General features: G+C 33.7%; 1 protein-coding gene across 1 annotated transcript; it reads left to right on the forward strand.

Annotated features, from left to right (window-relative positions):
• Window positions 1-100: 100 nt before the first annotated feature.
• CFM2 (CRM family member 2) lies at window positions 101-23,577 on the forward strand. Its single transcript, XM_016347739.3, has 14 exons — window positions 101-291; window positions 13,320-14,232; window positions 16,761-17,292; window positions 17,374-17,504; window positions 19,026-19,328; window positions 19,408-19,564; window positions 19,685-19,977; window positions 20,628-20,687; window positions 20,790-20,846; window positions 21,644-21,793; window positions 21,935-22,163; window positions 22,573-22,703; window positions 22,820-23,001; window positions 23,105-23,577. The coding sequence occupies exons 2-14, from the start codon at window positions 13,522-13,524 to the stop codon at window positions 23,121-23,123; spliced, it is 2,955 nt and encodes a 984-aa protein (XP_016203225.1). The 5' UTR covers window positions 101-291; window positions 13,320-13,521; the 3' UTR covers window positions 23,124-23,577.
• Window positions 23,578-27,750: the final 4,173 nt, after the last annotated feature.

Consider the following 27,750-nt stretch of genomic DNA (forward strand, 5'->3'; position numbering starts at 1 on the left):
GAACTATAACTCATTGACTTCCTCCTGTGTATATATTTCAATAATTTTTAATAATTAATTTTAATTATAAAAAATATATATCCTATTCTATTCTATAACCATCCTTGAAAAGAGAGTTTCTCCCCTAGTGAAAATCCAAATTGAAAAAAAGATTCATTCCCATCATTTACGTTGTCCTTCCATTATCAATTTCTTCTTCATCATCATCTTTACTTCCTCCTCCTCCTATTTAGTTCGTTTCTCTGTTCTCTAATACTATTTTTCGATCTCTTTTTCTTTTTCATTCTTTTTGTTCCTAATCTAACTTGAAGGTGGAGATTATAGAGTTTCAAGGCAGTTGATGTCACTGTACCTTATGGCTCCAACCTTAAGGGGAGTCGTCGCGGTGGAAGGGACAACAGCAGTGGTGGTAGGAATTACCAAGGTGGATGCGGTGGCGACGACGGCTATGGTGGTGGAGGAGTCTAAGGCAGCATGGGTCCCAGTGGTCGCGGTGGAGTTCGTCGTGGTGGTGGATAAGGTGGAGGATGTGATGACGGTCGTGCATGCTACAGCCGTGGTAGAATGGGTCAAGGATTGCAACCAGGGAGGAGGCGGATGCAGAGGCAGGTTTGGCGGCGTTTGTGCCGGCGGAAGCTGCTAGCCTGCTACAACTATAGGCATTTCTGGGCATTTTGCAACAGACTTCCCAACAAGCTCTATGAGAAAATGAAAGTATAAGATTTTAATATATCCCTGCTCATACTTCTCTTTTTTTTTTAATATTATTTTTGTTTATTTAAATTGTATCTTCATAGCAGGTAGCAGCACCAGATTACTCTCAAGGGACGCGCTCCCACCTAGGGGTATTTCTTTTTTCTTTTTGTAATGACAGATTCATAATGATTTGCGATGATGAGTTGTGTGTGTTCCTTACTATTTGATCTGATGTAAATGTCTGTATTGTTGTTGTTGTTGTGCAGAGGCGTCTATCTCCTTGGATGCAGAAAATCCAGAACCGTAAAAATTGTTGCCAGAATTCTAATTGCCCTTCGCCGAAAGGTCTTAACCTGTTTTCTTCTTATCTTCAATTTTGCATCCAATAAGAGCAAGTAAGATTTCTAAGTAATGCAGCATGAATTGTTCGTTTTTTCTTTGGTGTTTGATGTCCTGGCTTCTGTAATTTCAGAATAATTTAGGAACTAAGATAAAAGAAGATCTTTCTGCAGCTACTGTGCAAGTTTATATCCACTCTATTGTGTTTCTATTAATTATTTTGTTCAATTCCTTAAACTATATCTACTATATTCATCGCCCTTTAAGGTAGTGAGTTTCAATTTTAGATTTTTGGGTCTTTCCTCTTCTAAAATTGGGTCAAATTTTTTTTTTCACGACCCATTTCAGCTTTGTTGCTTTCAAATGAAACTTTGTAAATTTCATGTTTATGTTAACTCTGCTACATGATTCTGTTCTTCTCTCTGTGCTTAATATTGCATGCATCTTGGTTTGAATTAATATTGCATTGTAGCTAATATATTATATTCTTCTTCTCCCTGCATAAACAATCTTTTACTGTAGAAAAAACTTTTTGAAAATTAATGAAAATTGGACTGAGATAAATTTACCATAAATACATTATGATTTAATCAACTAGCAGTATTTGACATGATAGAAACTAAACTATATCTACTGTTGTTTTTGTTCAAGGTGAATCTGATCAGAATAAATTGAAAGGAGTTAAGTTGACCTACTGACAGCAAGTAGCAACTATACGCCTGGTTTATCCTACACCACCCGCTCTACCTTTTTTACTTTGTGCTTTGGCATCGTCAGGTAATGTTCTATTTGTTGTATTGCTGTTGGATTCCTTTATAATGTTTGTTGCATGGCTCTCATATAAGGATAGATCTCATACAAGGATAGATCTCAAATGTTATTAGTGGTTTCAACATAGGAAAGCTAGGGTGTCAGCATTTGCTCTATGTCCTTCTGGAGGTCCTTGCACCATTTTCTCCAACTGTAACACAATTTAGCATCCATAGCTTTAGAAATAATTAACCAATGACTAAAGCACAACATAGTTTTAGCTTCATAGTGATCACCAAGTCCTGCTGCTGTTGATCATTACAAGTCAAAAGGAATATAACCAAGTCTCTCCCTATATATATATATATATAGAAATATAGAAAATTTTCATTTGTGCTGTTTTATTGCTTCCCCAACCTTCATTTTCGTTTTATCCAATCAAGAGAAAAGTTAACATAAGGGAGGGTGATGTGCATGAAAAGTTTTTACACACTACAAAATTCAGTTATATAGTCTCAGCCAGTTGTAAATGAATTTATCAAGAAGAAAGACTTCACTGAAAATAAATTTTATAGATGAAGCATGTGATATTTTATTTCTATCAAAGATTCATTATCAGTCTTTCACTCCACAGCTTAAAGTATCATAGTTTAGCAAAGCAGATACCACATATGACCAATCCCCAATTTTTTTTAGACGAATTTTAAAATTCTCTATGATAGCTTCCTTGATAACTCCGCCTATGTTACACTTGCGGTACATACCCAGTCCCAAGCCCGGATAAAGGAGGAGGGTTGTGTTAGGTCTTCGACAACCAACATAAAAATATAGTCGAACCCCCATGACATAAATCAAAGACATTATTGCGCTAAAGCTAGGTCGTTGCCCAGAAGTAACGCGCTGTATGGCTCGAGTACGGTGTCAAATGAGCAAGAGCCGCTGCATCGGTGCCCGGATGTAGTGTTAAATGAGCAAGAGTTCTCGCATTTTCGTGAACGGACGAGGGTAAATAAGCTAGTTCACAAAGTAAAAGGTAAAGGTCGGAGTGACAGAAGGTTGAGATTTGGGACATGGAACATAGGCACTCTAACAGAAAAGTCCATGGAGGTGGTGGACACCATGACAAGGAGGAAGATTAACATTATGTGCCTACAAGAAACAAAATGGGTTGGTGCGAAGGCTAGGGAGTTGGATACTTCTGGCTTCAAACTTTGGTATACAGGAAAGGTGAAGAATAGGAATGGGGTTGGAATAATTGTAGATAAGCAGTGGAAGAAGGACGTAGTGGATGTCAAGAGGGTGGGAGATCGGATCATCTCTATCAAACTTGTGGTGGAGGAATGTGCTTTCCATGTGATTAGCGTCTATGCACCGCAAGTGGGTTCGGACGAACAACACAAGATAAGGTTTTGGGAGGATCTAGAGAGTTTGGTTCAAGACATACCTTTGGGAGATAAGATTTTCTTAGGAGGAGATTTAAATGGCCATGTTGGTAGAGAAGTGACTGGATATGGGAGTATTCACGGAGGCCATGGTTTCGGGGTGATCAATGCCGAGAATAAAACTCTTTTGGACTTTTCCTCAACCTTTAATCTTCTCATCGCAAATACATGTTTTAAAAAGAGAGACGAACATCTTATAACCTATAAGAGTGGCATGACAAGCTCTCAAATCGACTTCTTCCTGTTGAGGAGAGTCGACCGAAAATTTTACATTAGTTGTAAAATTATCCCGGGAGAGAATTTGACAACACAACATAGGGTGTTCGTCATGAATTTCTACGTTGAGCAAAAGTTGAGGAAAAGACATTATACGAAGAACCCAAGGACGAGGTGGTGGCGGATGAAAGGTGAGGAACAAAGAAGCTTCCTAAGACGGGTATGGGAAGAGGCAAAGTGGGATGGAAATGGAAGTGCGGAAGAGATGTGGAGGGAAATGGCAGAAGTTATTAGAAGAACAACAAAAGAAAGCTTTGGTGAATCTAAAGGAATATGACCAAGAGACAAGGAGTCCTGGTGGTGGAATGCCAGTGTACAAGAAAAGATAAAGATAAAAAGGGAGTGCTTTAAAGAGTGGTCTTTATGCTGCAACGCAGATAACTGGGAAAAATATAAGGCGGCTAAGAAAGAGACAAAAGTGGCTGTAAGTGAAGCAAGAATAAGAGCATATGAGGGTCTCTACCAGTCTTTGGACACAAAAGAAGGAGAAAAAGGTATATATAGAATCGCAAAGAGCCGTGAAAGAAGAACGAGAGATTTGGATCAAGTTAAGTGCATAAAGGATAAGGATGGAGAGGTGTTGGCTCAAGATGAGAAGATTAAGGAAAGGTGGAAGAGTTACTTCTACGAGTTATTTAATGAGGGATAGAAGACTCTTCCGAGCCTTGGTCGACTATGCACAAGGGAAGAAGATCAAAACTTTGACTACTATCGAAGAATTCGAGACTTCGAGGTAAAAGAGGCTCTAAAGCAGATGAAAAATGTCAAGGCAGTAGGACCTGATAATATTCCGATTGAGGTTTGGAAGGGTCTTGGAGAAAAAGGCATCAACTAGTTAACCAAGCTTTTTAATGAAATTTTAAGGTCAAAGAAGATGCCTGATGAGTGAAGAAAGAGCACCTTGGTACCTATCTACAAGAATAAGGGGGATATACAAAGTTGCGGAAACTATAGAGGGATCAAGCTTATAAGTCATACCATGAAGTTATGGGAAAGGGTGATAGAACGGAGGTTGAGAAAAGAGACACAAGTAACAGAGAACCAATTTGGATTCATGCCAGGCAGATCTACCACTGAAGCGGTATACCTTTTAAGAAGAATGATGGAGAGGTATCGTAGTAATAAAAGAGATCTACATATGGTGTTTATTGATTTAGAAAAAGCGTATGATAGGGTACCAAGGGAGGTCTTATGGAAGGTTTTAGAAAAGAGGAGGGTAAGGATCACATATATTCGTGCAATTAAAGACATGTATGATGGGGCCACAACTAGTGTGAAGACCCAAGGTGGTGTGACAGAGGAATTTCCTATTGGTATAGGATTACACCAGGGATCATCCTTAAGTCCATACCTTTTCACATTAGTCTTGGAAGTACTCACAGAGCACATCCAAGAGCCTGTGCCATGGTGCATGCTTTTTGCCGATGATATCGTCCTTATGGGAGAGTCAAGAGAAGACCTAAATAAGAAGTTGGAGTTATGGAGAGAAGCTTTAGAAGTGTATGGTCTGCGCATAAGCCGTAGCAAGACGGAATATATGGAATGTAAGTTTAGTCCGAGAAGGGAAAACTCTAATATAGAAGTGAAGATTGGAGAAAACACCCTACGAAAAGTTAAAAGTTTTAGGTATCTTGGGTGCATCATACAGGATAATGGAGAGATTGTACATGATGTAAATCATAGGATCCAAGCAGGGTGGTCAAAATGGCGGAGTGCATCTGGTTTTATATGCAACAAAAAAGTGCCTTTAAAACTTAAAGGTAAATTCTATCGCACCGCTATAAGACCGGCTATGCTTTATGATACGGAGTGTTGGGCGGCTAAAGGAGAGCACGAACATAAGCTGAGTGTGGCAGAGATGAAGATGTTGAGATGGATGAGTGGACATACGCGATTGAATAAAATAAGGAATGAAGATATAAGGGAGAGAGTTGGAGTAGCACCCATTGTGGAAAAGATGGTTGAATCGCGTCTTAGGTGGTCTGGACATGTGAGAAGAAGACCGATAGAACATCCAGTCAGGAGGGTGGATGAGATGGAAGATGGACAAGGGGCGAAAGGCAGAGGAGGACCTAAGAAGACCATCCATGAGGTGGTCAAACGAGATCTACATGTAAATGGTCTCTCTGTAGACATGACACATGACAGAGTACAATGGCGTCGTTTGATTCATGTAGCCAACCCTACTTAGTGGGACAAGGCTTTGTTGTTGTTGTTAATGTATAGCTCCCCTGCTGTTCAATTCTTCACCTTAGATCCTGTATATCTCTAATTCTCTATTTATTCTCATGTTATACTTGGTTTCCAATTTTTATTAAGCATATTTTCTTCAATTAAGATCTGTTTCATATATCATAATTTGATATTACCTTGTATCTAAATTTTAATTGTTCTTCATTGGTTGAGCATGTTGGAATTTTAATAGTGATATTTCTTTTTAGAAACTTCATTTCCTCTCTAAGAGGGTTCTTTATTTAGGTTTTGATGTAATTTGAAATCTATTGGATACTGGACTGGTAAGTGTTTTTAGTTGTGAGCTATTAATAATTAATTTGGTGTTGTAAAGTAACATGATAAGGATATTTATAAAAACTAGCTTCAATTTGGTTTATATCATGTTAAGTTTGTCTTCTCAAGTTTCAACCTATCCATTCTAATTGTGAGAAATTACTTCTCTTGATATGATGTGGTTAGCCCTGACAATAGATGGTTCAGATTTAGGCACTTCTAATTATTGTAAGGCTTTACACATAACTGCATCATAGTTTGCATACTTGCAAGACTATTTCCAATGATGAGTATTCATTTGTTTCTAGTATTATATAATTTGGTAGTTGTTTACTAAATAGTGAAATACTTCACATCTGATTAAACTATCTTTTATTGGTACTTTTCTTAAAACTACATTACTCTGATTTTATTTTACATTGTTATTGACTAAACTCATACAATTTAAAAGTTATTACTCTTTACATATAGAATGTGTAACAGTGTAAGTCATTTTTTTATAACTATAAAAGAATAGTGTTTTTTAATTTTGTTGCCTTATGATATTTAGTTATTAGTACAAGTTAAATACGCAAATTATGTATGCGTAAGAAAAAGAAACCCCCTCTAAAATAACATGTAAGTTACCCTTCATGATGTGTCACATTTTAAATGGTCATTACTTAACTATAGTTGGGTTATTTTGTAATTTATTATTTGAGATGGGTAATTGTATAATTTCTTAAAATATTAAAATTCTACCCCATTAATTGAAGCACGTTCTCACGTAATCTCTTTCTACAGTGCATCATTTCTTAACGGGTGGTTGAATTCCCATGGCTCGTAACTTCCCTGTTCTTCCCAGTATAGTCAACGCGGACTTCATTGCTATCTCTTGTCCTCTCACTCAATCCCCCCTTTCTTTTTTTTTTTTTTTTGCCATAAATCACTCTTTACCAACATCAACATCATTAATGGTTAGTTCAGTTATTAAATTTTTTCATTAAAAAAATATATATTTATTTAATTACAAGATGGAATATATATTCATATTTAAAATATAATATAATAAAATAAATCTATTTAAAATATTTAAAAGTATAATTAAAATCATGAATATATAAATATAATAATAAAATTTGTACTCTAAACAAGTAAACATATTTTTTATCATACATAAATTATTTAAAAAATAAATATATTATTAAAATTAATAATACAAATTTAAAATAATAAAATCCAATTTTTTACTGTATTTGTTATAATATTTTTATTCTTTTAATTTATAATTTATTAGTACTTTATTATTTAATTAATGATTAAACAAATTATTTTTATAAAAAATTATGTTTTGTATTATCTTATAGAAGAGACCAATATATTAGTTTAAAAAATAAAGTAAAAATAAAATTTTAAATAAAAAATATTTAATATTAAAATTTTTAAATATAAAAATAATTTGTATAAATATTTAAAAGATAAATATAAAATATATGCATAAAATAAATAAAACAGATAAAATGGAAGTACTCATGAAAAATAAATAATTATTTTTGTCTCTTTATTTATTTTAAACATGTATTTTATATTTATATCCTGAATATCTATATAATTTACTTTTGTATTTAAAAATTTTAATATTAACTATTTTTTATTTAAAATATCATTTTTACATTAATTTTTAAATTGGTATATTGGTCTCTTCTTTAAGATTATACAAAAAATATTTCTCATGAAAATAATTTATTTAATCATTAATTAAATAATAAATATTAATAAATTAAAAATTAAAAGAATAAAAATACTATAAAAATTACTTGTAAGAAAGTTGAATTTTATCATTTTAAATTTGTGTTATTAATTTTAACAATTTATATTTTTTTAAATAATTTATGTATGATAAAAGATATGTTTACTTGTTTAGAGTACAAATTTTATTATTATATTTGTATATTCCTGATTTTAATTATACTTTTAAGTACTCTTAATAGATTTATTTTATTATATTATATTATATTTTACATATGAATATATATTCCATATATTATTTTTAATGAAAAAAATTTAATAACCAAACTAACCATTAATTATATTGGTAAGGAATGATCCATGGTAAAAAAAAAAGAGATTGAGTGAGAGGACATGAGATAGCAATGAAGTCGGTGCTGACTATAGGTGCTGACTATACTGGGAAGAATGAAGAAGTTACAAGCCATGGAAATTCAACGACTCGTTAAGGAATGATGCACTGTAGAAAGAGATTGCGTGAGAACGTGCTTCAATTAATGGGATAGAATTTTAATATTTTAAGAAATTATACAATTACCCATCTCAAATAATAAATTACAAAATAACTCAACTATAGTTAAGTAATGACCAATTAAAATGTGACACATCATGAAGGGTAACTTACATGTTATTTTAGAGGGGGTTGGATAGAATTCACCTAATTCTAAACTATACTTATCATAAAACACAACTATTTGCTCATTGTTTTTTAAGGAAAAGATTCAAAAAAATGCATGGACGCAATGCAGTTGTTTGTTGGCATATATGTTCATCATATCTAATGTTTAATACTATTATATGTAATGTATACAATGAGAGCAATTTACCCTTTACTTTCTGAAGAGTAGTTTTTCTTTTTTTTAAGAAAAAAAAAATCTTTTTCAAGTGTGAAGTTTCAATAGGCTTGAATTCTTCTACCTTTTTAATTGTTGGTTTGAATTCTTCTCAGTAAGACCCATTCTCTCTATCTACTATCTTTTACGTTCTAATTTCTAAATACCATGAAATAGGTGCTCATTCTCATGATCTAAAGGTATTTAATTGTTTTAAAATATTTTGTAAGAGAAATAGTTAGTTTGAATTCGTTGTAGTTTACTTAATGCTTTCATTTTTTTAAATTTGTGGTTGTGTTGTTTCTCTTGGTTGGTCAAATAAAAAAGTTTTAATATTTCTCTTTTAATATATATTGAACATGAAATTGAAACTGTGGTGAAAGTGGATAGTACTATGAGTGTGAATAGAGGAATGATTAAAGGGAGAACCACTCACGGAAAAAAGAGAAAAGGGCAAGAATAGGTACTCTTATTTTTCCAAGTGCTCTGCAATCTGGATGCTTATAGTTTTTTTGTTTAATTCTTGAGTATAACAAATTGTGATTTTTCCTTCCTTTTAAATTTGTTCTTTTCATTATCTATATGTTATAATCTTGATACTATTTATATAAAAGTGGTTGTTGATCCAATTTTACCGAACTCTAAAGTATACAAATTTCAATCACTTTATGTTCTACATTTGTCCTTAATGCTCTATGGTTCACCAAAGCCACCCTCTTCCTTAGCAATTTGTAGCGAGATTAACATCTAACTAAGGTGCTTAAAGCCACAAAGTTGTTGATCCATGAAAGTTGCTATACAAATTAGTGAATTACTACTTATTGTAAAACATAAAAATCAAAGGGGATGTGCCATTGATACCAATTTTCTGGATTAATATCTATAGAGGACAAAGTTGGTTCTAACTTTTTTTTTGCTCCTTTTAGGAAGTTATTGCAGAATCTTCTTCTTCTTCTTATTATTATTACATTCAGATTTTTTTCTTCTTATTATTATTCGATTTATTGGCTAAAACATTTGAGATTGGTTAGTACCCGAGTTTTTAGAGAGATTTAAACTATGGATATAACTGAGTTTGAGAAAAAATTGTTTCTCGAAAGTGATGCTCAGCTAAGATGATTGAATATATCTTCAATGATAAGTGGTAATTGCATTGACTATATTATCTCTCTTTTATTCTTATAGTCTTTATGGTAGTTTAAGAATTATGATGGATGATATTTTATTTTGAGTTTCTTATGATGGGAAATTTTAAACTTTTTATTTTTCAGGCTAAGTCTATATAGATATGTAGATGTCATCTATTTTATGGATAAATATTTTTGTCAATATTTATTTTGTTTATAATTTTGGCTACCACCAAGACAAATTCTTAGTTATCAAATATTTTTATTAGTGAGCATCATGCTTATGATTTCTCTTTAATATCCTGTTTCTACCTCTTGATTGTTTGTAATTTTCATTGCCTTATGATTTACTTGAATAGCAATAGAGGTAATTTTTTAAGGTTCTATCCTCTTTGATTACGTTATATCCTGAGACGTGAATTGCACTTAGAAAATGAAAAAATAGGATTAATTATGAATAATTCAAATTTATCTTATAATAATGATATTTTTAGTGCATTTATAAACGAAAATCATCTTATGGATAATGTTTTCTGTATTTTTTGTTCTTATTTGATTAATTGCATTTTCTCTACTTCCTTTGGTGAAATTATTATATTGCACTATGAGTAGATCTCAACTCTTTGAGGCATTGACCAATGAGTAATAGTTTAAATGGCATAATCTCCCCATATTCATCTAAGAGATTGCGGGTTCGAGTCTTCATATCTTTGGTAAAAAAAAAAAAACCTCTTTGAGGCATTGAAAATGTTAAATTATACAGTTGGTCCTATACTTTCAGTGAAATTACAAATTGGTCTTTACACTTTAAAAGTTTGTAATTGAGCCTCTAAAGAGAATTAAAATTTTTAATTTAGTCTCTGTCCCTCAAAAAGTGTTGATTTAATAGAATATTCTCAGAATATGCTGAGAATATTTTGTTTTAAAGTGTAAAAACTAATTTACAATTTTACTAAAAATGTGGACTAACGATGTAATTTAACACATTGAAAAACTATGATTTTCGGTGTTGATGTTAATTTTGATTACAGGAGGACAAAAGTTCAAACTTGATGGTTTTGAATTCCAGTTGGTTTGGAGAGTTTATACTCAATGAACGCAAGTCAACATACCTTCAATGACAGCTTTAGGATCCATACTGCGTCAAATTGTAATGATAATGTATTGTAGAAGTTGTGTTTTTAGGATTGTTTATGATCTTTGTAAAAAATGTGTTTTATCATTGAAAGAATTTTGCCTTTACTATATGTATCAACTAAATTTTTTTTTATGCTTTTTGGTTTTCCTGTCTTGAAAATAAATGGTTGAAGATAATATATTACAATTAATTTATGATTGATATATTTATATCATGATTATTTTATCTTTAAATTTATTTATTTCTCGCATTATTTTTTTATTTATAATGGTCCCTCTAAAATTAATTATAAATTTATAATACACTTTCAAATTATATAAGATTTTGAATATTATATACAATGACAAAATAAAATACTTTAAGTAACAACAAAAAAATATGGTAAGTTATAATAATAGTTAAAATTTTTAAACAGTTTCATTAATTTAAGTGTTTACATATTTATTATTGTATTTTATTTTCTAATTTTAAGTTACTAATTTTTGGTGACTATTTTAAGTTACTAATTAATTCTATTCTAAGTCATACAGTAAAAAAATTTATGTGTATAATTAATAACTTTTTTATATCCTATTATTTTATTTATATATGTAAATTATCAATGTTTCTTAACGTACTTATCTTTATATCATAATTGATACGTGATATATTTTAAAAAAAATTTTAAAATCTTAAATTTTCATCTTAATTTTTAAATAAAAAAGTATTAAGTCTTTTCAATAATTTCAAAAATAATATATTTAATTTTTTTTAAATATTAAGAAAATAATTAATATGTCAAATAATTATTCATTGTATTCTATAATAAACTATATCAATGAAACTTTGTTATTAGTCGTTAAAATAAATTATAATTGATAATTTTATATATTTATATTATTTATACTCATAAAAAGATGTCATTATGTCGACCTAAAATATTATTATTTACATGGACAATGAAATTTATATGTTGAATTCTGATAAAATTTTTTTTTTACAATAAACATGTAAAATTCGATTTTTATTTCTTAATTCCATTGGCATAAATTAGCATGCTTATGACAATAACTATTTCATAATGTTTATGATGCTCATAGTGGTTATTTATGGCTCAGTAAGAAGATGTTTAGTTGGGAGGATAGGGGTAATTGGCTTTGGCTTTGGCGTCAACATGTTCCGGAAAAGCACAAATTTTTGGCCTGGCTATGTCTTCGGGAGGCTCTTCCTACTGCTGCATTTCGTTTTAGAAGGGGCATTTCGCACACGGATAGCTGTCGTCGGTTTTACATTGTATTCGGGATTGTCCAAAAGCCCAACTTGTTTGGCAAGCTTTAGGGATCTTCGATCAACCAGTGAATTTGATGAGTTGGTTCTTACATAATAGCAAACAGCGCCCCTTTAGATTCTTTTCTGGTCTCTGGTGGATTTGGTGTTCGAGAAACAACGAGATCTTTCATCTAGAAAAGGAGCTCCGAAATATTTTTGAGTTGCAACGACTATCTATCCCCTCAACCATTAGTGGCTCTTGGATTCCCCCTCAGTGGGTACTTTTAAGATTAATTGTGATGCTAGCTATCCTGGCAGTGGTGCTCGAGTTGGTTTTGCTTGTGTTAGCAGAGATTGGAAGGGAAGGTGGCAACGAGGCTGTTTGGGAACAATTGAGAGTCGTAGCATTTTGCAAAGAGAGTTGTTTGCTATTTGGAGAGGCTTTCTTTTAGCATGGGACTCGGGACAAAGAGACATTATATGTGAGACAGACTGTGTGGAGGCTTTTACTATTGTCAATAATTTACAAGATTGCTCTGGGTTTACTGATCCTTTGGTGTTAAAAATCCGAGATATCATGTCTTGGAAATGGCGTGCTGATCTTCGGTTGATCTTGAGAGATGCAAATACAGTAGCAGACATCATGGCAAAGACTGCAATGAGGATTATTTCTCCCCAAGTGGAGCTTCCATTGCCTTGGAAGGAGTTTGAGAGTAGTATTCAGCGGGACTGCCTTTCTTAAGCAGTTTCTTGTTTTTTTCTCTTTCTTAGTTTTTGTTTATTTTCTTTTAAGTCACCAAAAAAAAATTTCATAATGCTATATTAAATCTTGGATTTTATAAATAAATTGATTTATTATATATTTATATTCTTTTTATCATATTTTAATCTATATGTGAATGTAAGTTAATTGAATACTATTTTTATAACTTACTTTTTTTATTCATATATACCTAATATGCTTTTTATTATTTCCGTGTTACGTGCGTTGCACTAGTAATATATATAGGAGAAAATTCCACTTCAAAAAAATGTTAAAATGATATTTATTTTTAATTTATAAAATATATATATTTTTTAAAATTTTTAAAAAATTTTAATTTTTAATTATTTTAAATTTTTTGTATTAATTAATATTAATTTTATTTATTTTTAAAAAAAATTAATTTAAGTACATTTTATAAATAAAAAAAAGGAGAATGAAATTTTCTATATATAATTAAGATCAATTTTTAAAATTTACCAAAATAGAAAATACCGTTGTTTTCTTATCTTGTACATCTTAGCCACTCTAAATATCCCGCGTGGCCGCGTCCACATCACGTGACCTTTTGAGGTTCAATGCACTCTTTCTCTGCTATCTTCAGTCCCCTCCATTCCGGTGAACAACAACTGAAATGCAAATGCAAATGCAAATGCTACTTCCACAACCAACTCCCTCTCATTTTCACACTCCCCTTCCTCTTTCTTCTTCTGCTTCCTCTTTTTTCTTCTTTCATCTCCCAAAACGAACCCGCAAACCCAAATTCCTCATTCGGAGCTCCAAACTCGAACCCGCAACCGACGCCCAAACCCTCCCAACCTCCGCCATCCAGCGAATTGCCGATAAGCTCCGCTCCCTCGGCTTCGTCGACCAAGCTCCGGCGTCTTCCGGGGCCTCCCCTCCGTCGTCATCCTCCGCCGCCGTTACAGCTGGAGAGATTTTCGTTCCACTTCCAACCCGCCTCCCGATTCACCGAGTTGGCCACACCATCGACCCGAGCTGGAGCACGCCGGAGAATCCTGTTCCTGTCCCCGGCATTGCCCTCCTGAGGCAGAACGAGCTCGCCAAGAGGAAGGAAAACGCGGAGGAGAAGAGGAGGAGAGCGAGGGAGGCGGCGCGGGAGAGGGCGCCGACGCTGGCGGAGCTGAGCCTTTCGGACGCGGAGATAAGGCGGCTGACGACAGCGGGGCTGGGGATGAAGCAGAAGCTGAAGATAGGGAAGGCGGGGATTACCGAAGGGATCGTGCAGGGCATACATGAGAGGTGGAGGCGGTCGGAGGTCGTGAGGATCGTTTGTGAGGATATTTGCAAGTTGAACATGAAGAGGACTCATGATTTGCTGGAGGTAAAAGGAAAAGTGTATAATTGTGATGCATTGTTGGAGTAAAAGAGTTTTCCTTTGAAATTTGCTGTTTTGGATATGGTAGTGGAAAATTTTCAGTTTTGGATAGGAATAGGATAGTGGATGTTAAGAAATTTTCATTTGTGCTGTTTATTGCTTCCCCAACCTTCATTTTCGTTTTATCCAATCAAGAGAAAAGTTAACAAGGGAGGGTGATGTGCATGAAAAGGTTTTACACACTACAAAATTCTGTTATATAGTCTCAGCCAGTTGTAAATGAATTTATCAAGAAGAAAGACTTCACTGAAAATAAATTTTATGGATGAAGCATGTGATATTCTATTTCTATCAAAGATTCATTATCAGTCTTTCACTCCACAGCTTAAATTATCATAGTTTAGCTAAGCAGATACCACATACAACCAGTCCCCAACCTTTTTAGACGAATTTTAAAATTCTCTATGATAGCTCCCTGATGTTCAATTCTTCACCTTAGATCCTGTACATCTCTATTTCTCTATTTATTCTCATGTTAAACTTGGTTTCCCAATTTCCATTAAGCATATTTTCTTTAAGGTTTAATTACTCTGTTGGTTTCTATAGTTTCACAAAATTTTTAATTAAGTCCCTGTACTTTTTTTTAATGGAGTCCTTGCACCAATTTTTTTTTTTAATTGGATCTCTACACTTTTGTTTTCCTTATATTTGGGTCCCTGCACCAACTTTTTTTTTAGTTGGGTCCCTATAAAATTAAGCCAATTACTACCAAGAGGGACCTAATTGAAAAATTTTTTTGTATAGGGATCCAATTAAAAGGAAAAAAAATATTGGGACCTAATTGAAAATTTTGCAAAACTATAGGGACTAACAGAGTAATTAAACCTTACTTTAATTAAGATCTATTTCATATGCCATAATTTGATATTACCTTATATCTAAATTTTAACTGTTCTTCATTCGTTGAGCATGCTGGAATTTTAATAGTGATATTTCTTTTCAGAAACTTCATTTCCTCTCTAAGAGGGTTCTTTATTTAGGTTTTGATGTAATTTAAAATCTATTGGACACTAGACTGGTAAGTGTTTTTAGTTGTGAGCTATTAATAATTAATTTGGTGTTGTAAAGTAACATGATAAGGATATTTATAAAAACTAGCTTCAATTTGGTTTATATCATATTAAGTTTATCTTCTCAAGTTTTAACCTATCCATTCTAATTGTGAGAAATTACTGCTCCTGATATGATGTGGTTAGTCCTGACAATAGATGGTTCAGATTTAGGCACTTCTAATTATTGTAAGGTTTTACATGTAAGTGCATCATAGTTTGCATACTTGCAAGACTATTTCCACTAATGAGTATTCATTTGTTTTCAGTATTATATAATTTGGTAGAGTAGATAGTCAAATTAGTTCTTGAAAGATTACCCAATATCCAAATTGGTCCTCAAAAGATTAAATTAATCAAAATTGTGCTCGAAAGATTTAAAATTAATCACGTTAGTCCCTCCGTCCACAAAGAGTTTTCAGACTCATGATTTGCTGGAGGTAAAAGGAAAAGTTTATAATTGTGATGCATTGTTGGAGTAAAAGAGTTTTCCTTTGAAATTTACTGTTTTGGATATGGTAGTGGAAAATTTTCAGGTTTGGATAAGAATAGGATAGTGGATGTTAAGAAATTGAGTTGGTACTGGTTCAAATTTGCTGATGCATTGTGATTACTGAATTTGGAAAAATGGTGCTGATGCAGCCACAACTGCCGTTGCAAAACAGTTGGGGAAACCATTGCAATAATTGTTGTGGCAATATGCTGTGGTTGCAAGCTGAAGCTTTAACTGCGGATGGTAATATGAGAATTGGAATTGAGAGTTTGGCAAATGTGATTGATTGCTGTTAGGTTTGGTTATAGGTTTTCCGATCTGAGTCATTTGTAAGGACTCCTGCATTAGGTTGTTGATACCTTAAAGTTAAAGTGGTCCAATTCCTTCCTTAAACCTTAATTCTATTACAAAAAATCTTTGGCAGATATGTTAACAATATGTTTTGAAAAAAAGAAAAAAGAAAGAAAATTGCTCAGCTAAAATGCAAGGAACTCCTCAATTGCAAAAAGTTTCATGTTCAGAACTCAGCTATTCGTTGTGTTTAACTTACAAATCTGAGGTGCTAATTCTCTATAATGTGAAAAAGAAAAGAAAGGAAAAGAAAGGGATTTTATGTGCGTGTGTTGTGGGGTGTGGTTTCATTGCAATGGTTCAATATGGATAAAGGACTCAAGCTATCAAGCTTTGAAGCATGGAATATAGCTAGGAGTTAGATGCATTTAGCCTTAAGAAATTATCCAATCTTGTTTTTGTGCCTCTTATACAATTAAGAACTTTAAATTGTTTGGGTATAATGTGGTGTATAATTGGGCATATCAGCATTATTTTATCTGCATAACCGATCCTCCACCTAGTAGAGAATTAACTTTTTGTTGTTGTTATGTTGGTGTCTCACATACAATAATCTGATTATATCCTTTTCACATTGTTAGAGAAAAACTGGAGGCCTTGTTGTTTGGAGATCTGGAAGTAAGATACTATTGTATCGAGGGGTTGATTATAAGTATCCTTATTTCCTATCAGATGAAGTTTCGGGACACAAGAACATTGATAATGTGTTGCAACTTTCAGAGCATAGTGACGATAAAGATTTTGACGAAAGACAGAGCCATGCATCTAAAATGAATTTAGTTACAAATGCTGACCAAAGGTCTGACATCAAAGCAGCAAAGCCAGCTTTGATAAAAGGTGTTGGTAATCCTAATAAAGTACGATTTGAGTTGCCAGGTGAGGTTGAGATTGCGGCAGATGCTGACCAGTTATTAATTGGGCTGGGGCCACGTTTTACTGATTGGTGGGGATATGACCCTCTACCTGTTGATGCTGATCTGCTACCTGCTGTTATACCTGGATATAGAAAGCCTTTTCGCCTACTTCCATATGGTGTGAAGTCTAAGCTAACTGACGATGAAATGACCACGTTAAGGAGACTTGGCAAACCCTTACCATGCCATTTTGCCTTGGGTAAGTTTCGGCTGTTTGGCCTACTTTTTCTTATGTGACCAGTATTGTGTAATTGCCTTTCTATGTTCTTTTTGTTTTCAGGTAGAAACAGGAAACATCAAGGATTGGCTGCTGCAATTATTAAATTATGGGAAAGATGTGAGATTGTCAAGATTGCCATAAAGAGAGGTGTGCAGAATACTAACAGTGAGATTATGGCTGAAGAGATAAAGGTTTGTTATTGATTTTGCTGACAATTTTCAGAGTTCATGAAGTGTAGCACTTCCATTATAAATATCAAATTAGATGTTAAAATGGTGCTGCCAATCCGTCTTCATTGATGGCTGCTCTGTCTAGTTCCATATGTTGCATATTAATGCTATGAGTGACTGCAGTTATTTGAGAACATGGCTCAAGATGATATTTCACCTTGATTGGTAATTAAATTGACATATTTGCTGTCATTCTTCTGTTCTTGCTGTTTGCTGAAGTGATGGACTTGCTGTCCTTGGTAAATCAATTTTCTACTTTTCTTCTGTTTAAACATACCGGACAAAGTAGATCCTAGATATGTTTACGTTGTGGCATTTTTCTTGGATGCTTCCATTTTTTCACAAAGAAGAATAAATTTTATTAGAATAGAAGAGAATATGAAAAGGGTATATGTAAGACATAAAGCCTTAGCTATGTAACAATGCATGCCAATCCCTTGAACCCCATTAAACAGCCCATGTGCTATGTACCAAAAGAAAACCAGAAAGATAGCCCTATCCCAAATGAAATCAAAAGTTGATAAGAAAACATTAGGCTTCCTAATCTCCTTCATACCATATAAACCATTTTCTTGGATGCTTCAAATCATCATGTGATGGAAGTTGCATTTGCATCATTAGAAGTTCATAATTTCATTGTTTTATTGCAAGTCTCCAAGACACAACTCAACAGTGGTAAGTAATTTCTTCTTTTAAAAGAAGCATAAATATGTTCTTTCCTTTTTTAAACTCTCTTAATTGTCCTGTGATTAATTTAAATTGACATGCTTAGAATAAATAAATTGGCATAGAATGTGGTTTGGGCATGTTTGGAAAAGGCCAAGAGAGCATCTAATGGAAGTGTCTAGGGTAGATAGAGATCCAAGAAAACTCCAAATGAGCTTGTTAATTACCTAAGGAAAGTGGAAGTCCACTAGCTATTAAGGGGGAAGAACCACTATCCTTAAATGCAACATCATGCATCCCATACTACTCAATATAGGACTTTGGACACCTAATACCCAAGTCCCCAACAGAGCTTTATCATTAGACACTTAATTATAAATGGGCTGAGTATATAAAATATTCATAACAAGGTGCAATGACATCATTTGGTCCATGTAGGACTTCACCTTGTAGGATAAGAGTTTTTTGTTGTTGTTATAATAAGGTTCTTGTTAGATTTAACCTCTGTCAAGCGGGAAGGCAAAGCAGACCTCAACTCATGTTTATGAGGCTTCTTTCTCCTATTTATTGGTCCAGGGAGAAGAGTGGAGAGAGAGAAAGGGCAGGGGAGGGGAAGAGAGAAAAAAAAAGGGGGGGGGGGGGTCCCAAAGATCAACTATCAGTTTTAATTGCATTACTACTGATCTTGAACAATTGTTACGTTAGGTAGCTTGTCATTTCAGATAAATAAGACATAATCTAGTTTCAATAGCAAAACTTATATATAAAATGATTATATCTCAATTTCAGTTTAATAACATATCTACTTTTCTACAGCACCTGACTGGTGGGACTCTCCTGGCTCGGGATAGAGAATTCATTGTCTTGTATAGAGGAAAGGACTTCTTGCCTTCTGCAGTATCTTCAGCAATTGATGAACGGAGAAACATTGAGTTATCCAAACTAAAGGCTGAAAGCAGTTCTTCAGATGCAGTCACTCCAGGCAAGAAACATGGAGCTATAGAGTGTGTTTCAGAAGGAAGTGGTACTACCTCCCAGAAGGGTACAGCAATTGTTGAACAAGGAATGTTCACTGATGCTGAGGCAACTATCAAAAGGAATAGCATCAAGTTGTCAATGGTATGATTTCATCATCAAACTTCAACTTTCTATCTTTTACATGAGTGTTTTAGTGACATGATATTCTTCTTACACACAGGCATTAGAAAGAAAAGCAAAGGCTGAAAAACTTCTAGCGGAGCTGGAAAATGCAGAGTGCCCACAAGAAAAAGAAATTGATAAAGAGGGTATTACTGAAGAAGAGAGATACATGTTGCGGAAAATTGGCTTGAAGATGAAGCCCTTCTTGTTATTAGGTGATTCTAGAGTATGATGGTTGAATTTTGAAGCATAGATTCACAAATTCTTTGAACTAAATAAATTAGACTTCTAGAGACAAAATCTATTACTAAATAAGTCCTGTTTTTCATTATCAGGTAGACGAGGGGTTTTTGATGGAACGGTGGAAAATATGCATCTTCATTGGAAGTATAGAGAACTTGTGAAGATAATATGTAATAAGCGAAGTCCAGAAATTATTCATCAGATAGCTCAGACCTTAGAGGCAGAAAGTGGTGGAATATTAATTGCAGTAGAGAGAGTGAACAAGGGATATGCAGTCATTGTATATCGTGGAAAGAATTATAGCAGACCTGCTAGTTTGAGGCCTAAAACGCTTTTGAATAAAAAAGCTGCCTTGAAGAGATTCTTAGAGGCACAACGTCGTGAGGTAATATTTTTATTTTAAGTTGGATTCATGTAGGAGTGTTAACTTTCTATATTGTGATAAGACACGTTTTAATTTTTATTATGATTTATCTATTCTATATGATGACAACAATTTTAACAGGATGAGTATAAGCTTTCTATTTTTCTGTCTTAATTTTATCTTTTTTAAAAGAAGATTAATAAAAGGTTATTTTATGTTTTAATGTAAAATTTTAGAGGCTTCAATCCATTAGGGAAAGGCTTGATTACTGTATTTGTAAAATTTTAAAAAATACCTTTCAATGTTGTATAATACAGCCTTTATTGTGAAGCAGAATTCTTGCCTGAAAAAAGATCATGAAGAGAGAGGAAAATTTGTGCCTTTTTTGGTACTCATCCATTTCTTCAAGAAAAATCTCATGCCAAAGATAAAATATAACAAAACATAAATCATTTTCTTGTTCCTCTTTGGTTGAAACCTATCTTCATTTTGATCTATAAAAATCACATCCAATATTCATTATAGATAGACTCATACTAGTTGAACACTAGGTTGTAACATGGATACTCATACTAGTTATGCATTTGTACCTTTGAAAAGGAATTGACTGCTGACATTAACATTCAATATATGTCACTGCCTTATTCCTTCATCCTTATTTCCTCTTGCAGTCATTGAAGCTTCATGTTTTGAAGCTAGATAAGAATATAAAGGACTTGAAACTTAAGATGGTGAGTGGTTTTCTTTTTTTCAGTCAATAATGTATTGTAATTGTTGCTGAGATGCACATCCCCCAATTTCAATTAAGGAATTTTATGAAATGATTTGAATAGGATAAAGATAAGGAGGCTAACAGTAAGCATGAAGCTGAAGGGATGAGAGTTGACATGGTGAGTTTTTATTTTACTTTAACCATACAATATAGTTACCAACTTTATGATATTATCATTTTTTCTTACATTATGCAAAGGTGGATGCAAAACCTATCATAAATGTCTAGGATCAACAACTGAACTCAAATTTTCATTCTCTATATTCTGAAGTAGTCTCAACAGTAAGACTACAATCAAAGTATGAGCAATTTGCATCAGTTTATTACATTTTGTGAATGCCTTGATGTGTTATGTACTTATATAGTTATATTTGAACTCAAGGTACATGCTGAAGGTTTTTTTGTTTTTTTTTGTTTTTAATTTTTTTTTTACTGTGTATGATTATAATCATGCCAATTCCCCTTTAGTTCAAAAGAACCACCGCATAATAAAAAATTTTCTTTCCATCTCCTGTTGGCTTACACATTCAACATTATTTTGGGACCTGTTTATTTTTCTTAAGGTTCTTAATTCAACTGTTAAATTGCTATTGGTTGTAATCACATTAGATACTCATTACAAGTAAAGAGGTTAACTTGCCTACAAGGAGTAGCATTGTGGTGTTTTCTGTGTTTCATGGCATGCAAAGGTGAGTCAAGTGTTACTAACTTGGTCTGTTTCTGTCCTCATGGAAATTACCTAACACATGATGTAAAAGAATTTCTTGTGTTGGTAATGAAGAAGATAGGAGAGAACCTACATGAGTGTATTTTCTTTGTACATATTTAGGGAGAATTCTTATTCCAGTGATGTTCATGGTATACTTCTGTAAAGAACAGAACCTAACGTACTTTGTCTGTTTGCCATGATTTCAGGGATCTTTCTCAAATTCCGTAAACTTGAATTCTCTAAAAGAAGTTTCTATTGAAAATCAAGAATCAAGACAGAAGCAGATGATTGATGATGATGGAACTCGTCAAGGTGAAGAAGAATCTATGTCTGATTTGATTATTGAAAAGACACAGGCAAGCATTTTATGGTTGTCAAAATAAAATTCTTCAACTCTGCCCTGGATTATCATCTGGTTATATCACTGATTTCTTTCACATGTTTTTATTGGGTTTCTTTCTAAAATATTGATTTAGTTTATGTTTTGTGGATTTCAGTTGGATGGAGTGAGTGTCTCTGCAGTTGATACCAGGCATGGTATCTCTAATAACAATCCACCAGAATCATCTGACATGTCATCAAAATGTGACCCTGAACCATCCGTTCCAGTGAAAAATACGAGTTCAAAAGGGTTGCCTATTAGACCGGTGTATCTTTCCAACAGAGAAAGACTTCTTCTAAGAAGGCAAGCCTTAAAGATGACAAAGCGACCTGTCCTTGCCATAGGTATTTCCCATCTTTACAAGTCCATGTATCCTGCCAAGGGCTTTGGTTTTATAAATTGTAACTTAAACCAGTGATAATTGCTTTACTCCTTTTCCCCCTTGGCTTTCTGCTATAGTGGCAAAACTATAGCTATAGTGGCAAAACTATAGCTTGTTTTGTCAAAGATAATATAATCGGAAGAAGTTGTAAAAACTGTTATCCCTCTTCCTCACGTTTAGTTAACAGTGAATCTTCTCTCAATATCAACCTTTTTGAAAAATTTCATTCTAAATGATGTATTAAGAACCCAAGGGCCCTAGAATTTATCTTTCACGCCTTGCTTATGTTTTTTTGGTTTAAGTTACTCGAATACTGAGCAAATTGGATGGAATATCATATCTTTATCTTTCTGCTGTTACTTTGTCTTCAGGAAAGAGCAATATTGTTACTGGTGTTGCAAAAGCAATCAAGACTCATTTCCAGAAGCACCCTCTTGCCATAGTTAATATTAAAGGAAGGGCAAAAGGCACCTCAGTTCAGGAGGTGGTGTTCAAGCTAGAGGTACCCAAGTTGAAGTTCCTTTGGACCTTCCCTTTTTCCCATATCTTCGTCTTTGCATTATTCCTGTGACCTGAGCCATTGTACAGATCCTGAAATGCTTTTGGTTATTCTTTCAGCAAGCAACTGGTGCCGTATTAGTCTCTCGGGAGCCAAACAAAGTTATACTTTATAGGGGTTGGGGGGCAGGAGAGAAACCTAGAACCAAAATAAATGATATAGAAGTTGAAGAGGGAGAAACTTCTAAGCCTACTGTCTCTCCTGAACTGTTGGAAGCCATCAAAGTTGAATGTGGATTGTTGTAAGTAAAATAGAATGCAACCCTTGATCAAGCTATTACCTGTCGCTATTATTCTTCACTTGGAACATTCTGTGTTTTTGTTGTCATACTTTTGTATTTATAGGAGAGTGATGAATTCATAAAGAAATTGGGAATAGTGGGTGCTGCAAATTGGAAATTATTTGAGGGCCATAAGTTTACTTACGTAAGAAAACCCAGCAAAAACCAGCAGGAACCAGAAGAAATAAGGGACAATAGGATCGATCCCCCAGTGCCTGTTGTCTGTGTTAACCCGGCAAACATTTTTCTTCCTGGGACTGAATTTAAATGTCTCATGTATATAAACGTTACCAGGCAATGGCTTTAGTCATTTCCTACTTTGCAAGCTCCATTGTTTTTTGTTATGCCTCAAGGACTTAACACTCAAAAGTTCAGTCATTATAAGCTGTAAAAGACAGAAGAAAGGAAGAGAATATTGAGGATAGAATTAGAATAGAATGTGTTATATGGAATTGGATGCACAGTAAAAGGAAAAAGACCAAGTTTGTTTTTGTCAGAATATATTAGAATATTTATATATTAGATTGTCAGAATAAATTAGGATATTTGTATATTTAGATTGATATTAGATTGATACTCTTGTTAATGATAGGGTAGTGTATTGATATTAGATTGTTTATTATTTGTATGTCAAGAGTTCAGTTTTTTTTCTTTTTGTCTAAAAATATTTGGAGACAATAAAAATCAGCTTAAAACAGTTCAAAGTTATCTTATTTTGTATTTATTAATTATGGTTGTAATAATTAGATAATATTAGATGTAATAAGAGTATAATTATAGATGTTATCTATATAAAATTATTCCAAATAGGATTCTTCCAAATCTAAGGAAGATTTTGACAAAGATTTTGTTGAGAAATTAAAGGAATGGAATAGTAAAAATCACAAAATTATCACCTGGTTCCATAATACTTTCACCCCTAGTTTGCGCGTTTTGAAATTCCTAAAGAAGTATGTTGGCAAAAAGTTACACTATTTTTAATCTCTCACTTATGTACCAACTAATAAAGGAATTCCATCACTACATGGCATTCTTGCTAGATGAAAATTATTTGGGATCAATTGATATCTTGCGCATCTATTTTTAACGATGTAACTAACGCTAAAGCATAAGAGGATTATCGCAATCGCATACTTCATATTCAGTTTCTCATGGTACTTACTAATAACTGAGTCCGTCCGAACTTCTCTACTCCATCAGAGTCTCTTGCCAAGCCTTGAAGATACTCTTCTTTGTCTTGTGTCTAAAGAAACACGGTTGGGGTTGACTAAATCTAAGTTTGAGACTATTTTTTGTGGTTATCGAGAAAAGGAAAAATTTGTCATACTTGCAAGCAAAAATGTTACATTACTTCTAACCTATTCTATTACTATTGCAAGCTCTCAGCATTTTTTATTACTACTTGTTCTATGTTGCTAACCACGTTCAAATTGGAACAAATATCATCCTCATTCCAACTCCCTCAGGCCTGCGCTTATAACTATCATTGCTGCCACTGACTCCTCCGCTTCTGGTAGTCTATCTCTTGTCTCTCCAATCGACATTGAGTCCTTTAAGCAATTTCTCCCCTTTTTTGATAATGCTTCTACGACTCTGTCCACCGCATCAGGTAACTTTAAATGGTATTTGATTCTGATTACTTTAATCATATGTTCTTTTTGCGTCATATTTTTTCATTTTTGTCTACCAATATCATAGTCCCTTCTATTTACACTGTTGGTGGGTCCCTTATGCATGTGAAACATAAGGATAACCTTTTCAGATACTTATTTCATTCCCAAATTAAACTTTAATCTTATCACAGCTTTTGGTTATCGTGTGTAGGATTCGCATATGGGACATATCATTGGGACTAGATGTAAAGTCAAAAGACAATTTGAGTTCCAAAATCTTCGTTTTCCTTCTACCTCTAATCACTATGTTGTTTCTGTTCTTTCTACACTTTACTTGTGCCATCATTGTTCTGCTAATAGTTCTTTAAAATAATTGTATTTCTTGTCAAACTACAAAACAACTAGCTTTATCTTTCAATAATAATTCATTTTTCGCTAATTCTTCTTTTGATCTTATACACTCTAATGTTTAGCATTCTGCTTCCACGGCTTCTATGGAGAGGAGCTCACTGTTTGTTTGTGGTGTTTATTGATGAATTCTCATTTTGCTACTATGATTAAAATACAAAATTTTTGAAGTCATTAAAGTTTCTTGGTGTGATAATGCTATGGATTACTCTAACTCCAAACTTCTAACTTTTCTTGTTAAACAGATACTTTGTCTGAATTTTTTTGTCCCGATACGTTTCAATAAAATGAAAGAATGAAAGAATTGAAGAGTGTTATTTTCAAAGACAGATGGACTCACAATCATAAGAAAAAAGTTTAGCTGAACTCTAAAGCAAAATATATTATGATCTGGGCTCTTATTAAACTTGATTAAAGATGCTTCATGAAGGGGATAAAGAAGTCAAAGAAATGAAGATCAACATATTGGTAGATAGATATGAAGACTTAAAAAAATGAAAGGAGAAAGCATTAGTGAGATGATGTCAACTAAGAAATCTTACAATAGCTTCAAAAACACTCAAAAGATTTTGAGAAGTCTCCAAAGATATGACTTCCTATGACAATAGCCATAAAGCAAGCAAAAAATTTAAAGACTCTTTGGACCAATTTTTTGGTTCATTAAAGCTCATGAGTATGAGCCTGAGATAATTAGAATGATGTCACCAAGAAAACTAAGTCTTTATCCCTTCAATCTTAAAAAGGGGAATGCATTGGTAATCAATAAGGAATCATAAACTGACGATTTTGATAACAATGATGACCAAGATGGGAGGGATGAACTAGCTTGCTTCATAAAAAAACCCACAAAATCTTGGTGTAAGCAAAGAAAAGATAACTTATAAAAGGACAAAAAGACTAAATAAAAGTTAAATTCTGTCACATGCTATGATTGTTGAGAGAATGTTCATTTTAAACTTGACTGTACAAAATTTACACACCCTCCCCCCTTCTCCCAAAGAAGAATAAGAGGAGAGAGGGAGGGGGACCTTAGCTACTCGAAAGAAGAAGCTAAAAACGATGTGCAGATTAATGACATGGCAAACATGAAATTAAGGTAACTATTTTTACGATTAATATTTTTTACTTTAATGTCAAACATGTATGAAGAGCTTTCAAACAAATATAAGAAGCTATTTAAAACATATCTCGAAATGAAAAAATATTATGAATCTAATCTTTTTGAAGTAGAGAAACTTCTAAATATGAGAAATGATAATGAAATCTTGAAGAAGAAAAATGGAATATTACATGATTAGATAGAAGTTTTTTTAGAAGAATCCTTTAAAAAAAGATTAGATTCATAAGGAAGAAATTTCTGAGTTTGTTAAGACAAATAAACTTATCTAGGGCTATTAAAATGGGTTAAATATGTTGAACCATCCCGTTTACTCATTTAAATTTTAGACTAAACGAGTTAAGCCAGTTGTCAAAAGTGTGGGAGAAAAATGAGTGGAGAGAGCAGGGGAGACCGAGGCAGTGGAGATGATGGAAGGGTTTTAGAAGGAACCGTTCTTGTTGGTGGCCAGGTCAGCGGGGATCTTGATCCAGGTTTTACAGATGAAGCTTCGAAGGGCAAGAGTGTTATGGAGGCTAGTGGAGTTTCTGGTTTGGACCAAAGTAAGGTGTCGGGGGGCGCCATGGAGTCTAAAGGGCAAGGAGCAGCTTAGGGTATGGGAGATGGGGAGAAGAAGGTAAAGGGTAAAGAACCTTTCAAGGTTTCTTTTCGAGACAAAGTAGTAGGAGAATCCTCGGCTAGATTTTCTCACGGGGTAGACTCTCTTGATGAGGACAAAATGGCAACCATTATTGATGGAGAGATACCTTGTGTGGTCTTTACAAAGGAAGCCAGAATGATCCTATATGCTCATACAAGGATGCCATTATCATTAAAGTCCTCGACAAAACCTTTAGCTATTCCGCCATTACACACAAGCTAAGAGGAGTTTGTAGAACCAAATGAGGTTACGAGATGTTAGACGTTGGTTTTGGATATTTTCTCATCAAGTTTGATTTGCGGGAGTATAGAGAATGCATGCTACTCGGAGGGACATGGATAATCGCTGGTAATTATGTGGCGGTTAAGCCGTGGTGTTTGTCGTTCCGCTCGTGTGAGGACACTTTTGGTTCTACCTTAGTCTGGATAAGAGTCACAGGCCTTATCATATGGTACTATAATGAGAAAGCTATCTTGAATATAGCTAGAACATTGGGGAAGCCGATCAAGGTTGACTTAGCCACCAAATCGGCTGAGCGCGGGAAATATGCACGTGCATGCATTCAAATTGATCTGAAATAGCCGGTGAAACGGAAAATCATGGTAGATGGTTTTGAGTACAACATCGAATATGAGAATTTGCATCTCATTTGTGATAAATGCAATTGCTTTGGGCATGTGACTTGAGATTGTGGTAAGATAGAAGAGAAAGTGGTTCGGACAACACCAGAAAGCTTGAGTGAACCATAAGAAGAAGACAAAGGAGCAGAAGCTGGAGAGCAGCCGGTAAGCCCTGTGGATAGGCCACCGGAGAAGGTGAAAAATTAGGGATTCAAATTTCAAAATGGTAAAACTAAAGATTCGCTGAATATGGCAAGTGAGAATTTTGTGGGTGGGACATTGCATGCATCTTCGGAAGGAAATCATGCATCT

Source organism: Arachis ipaensis, chromosome B5 (assembly GCF_059453495.1).
Source record: "Arachis ipaensis isolate K30076 ecotype BB chromosome B5, ASM5945349v1, whole genome shotgun sequence".
NCBI lineage: Eukaryota > Viridiplantae > Streptophyta > Magnoliopsida > Fabales > Fabaceae > Arachis > Arachis ipaensis.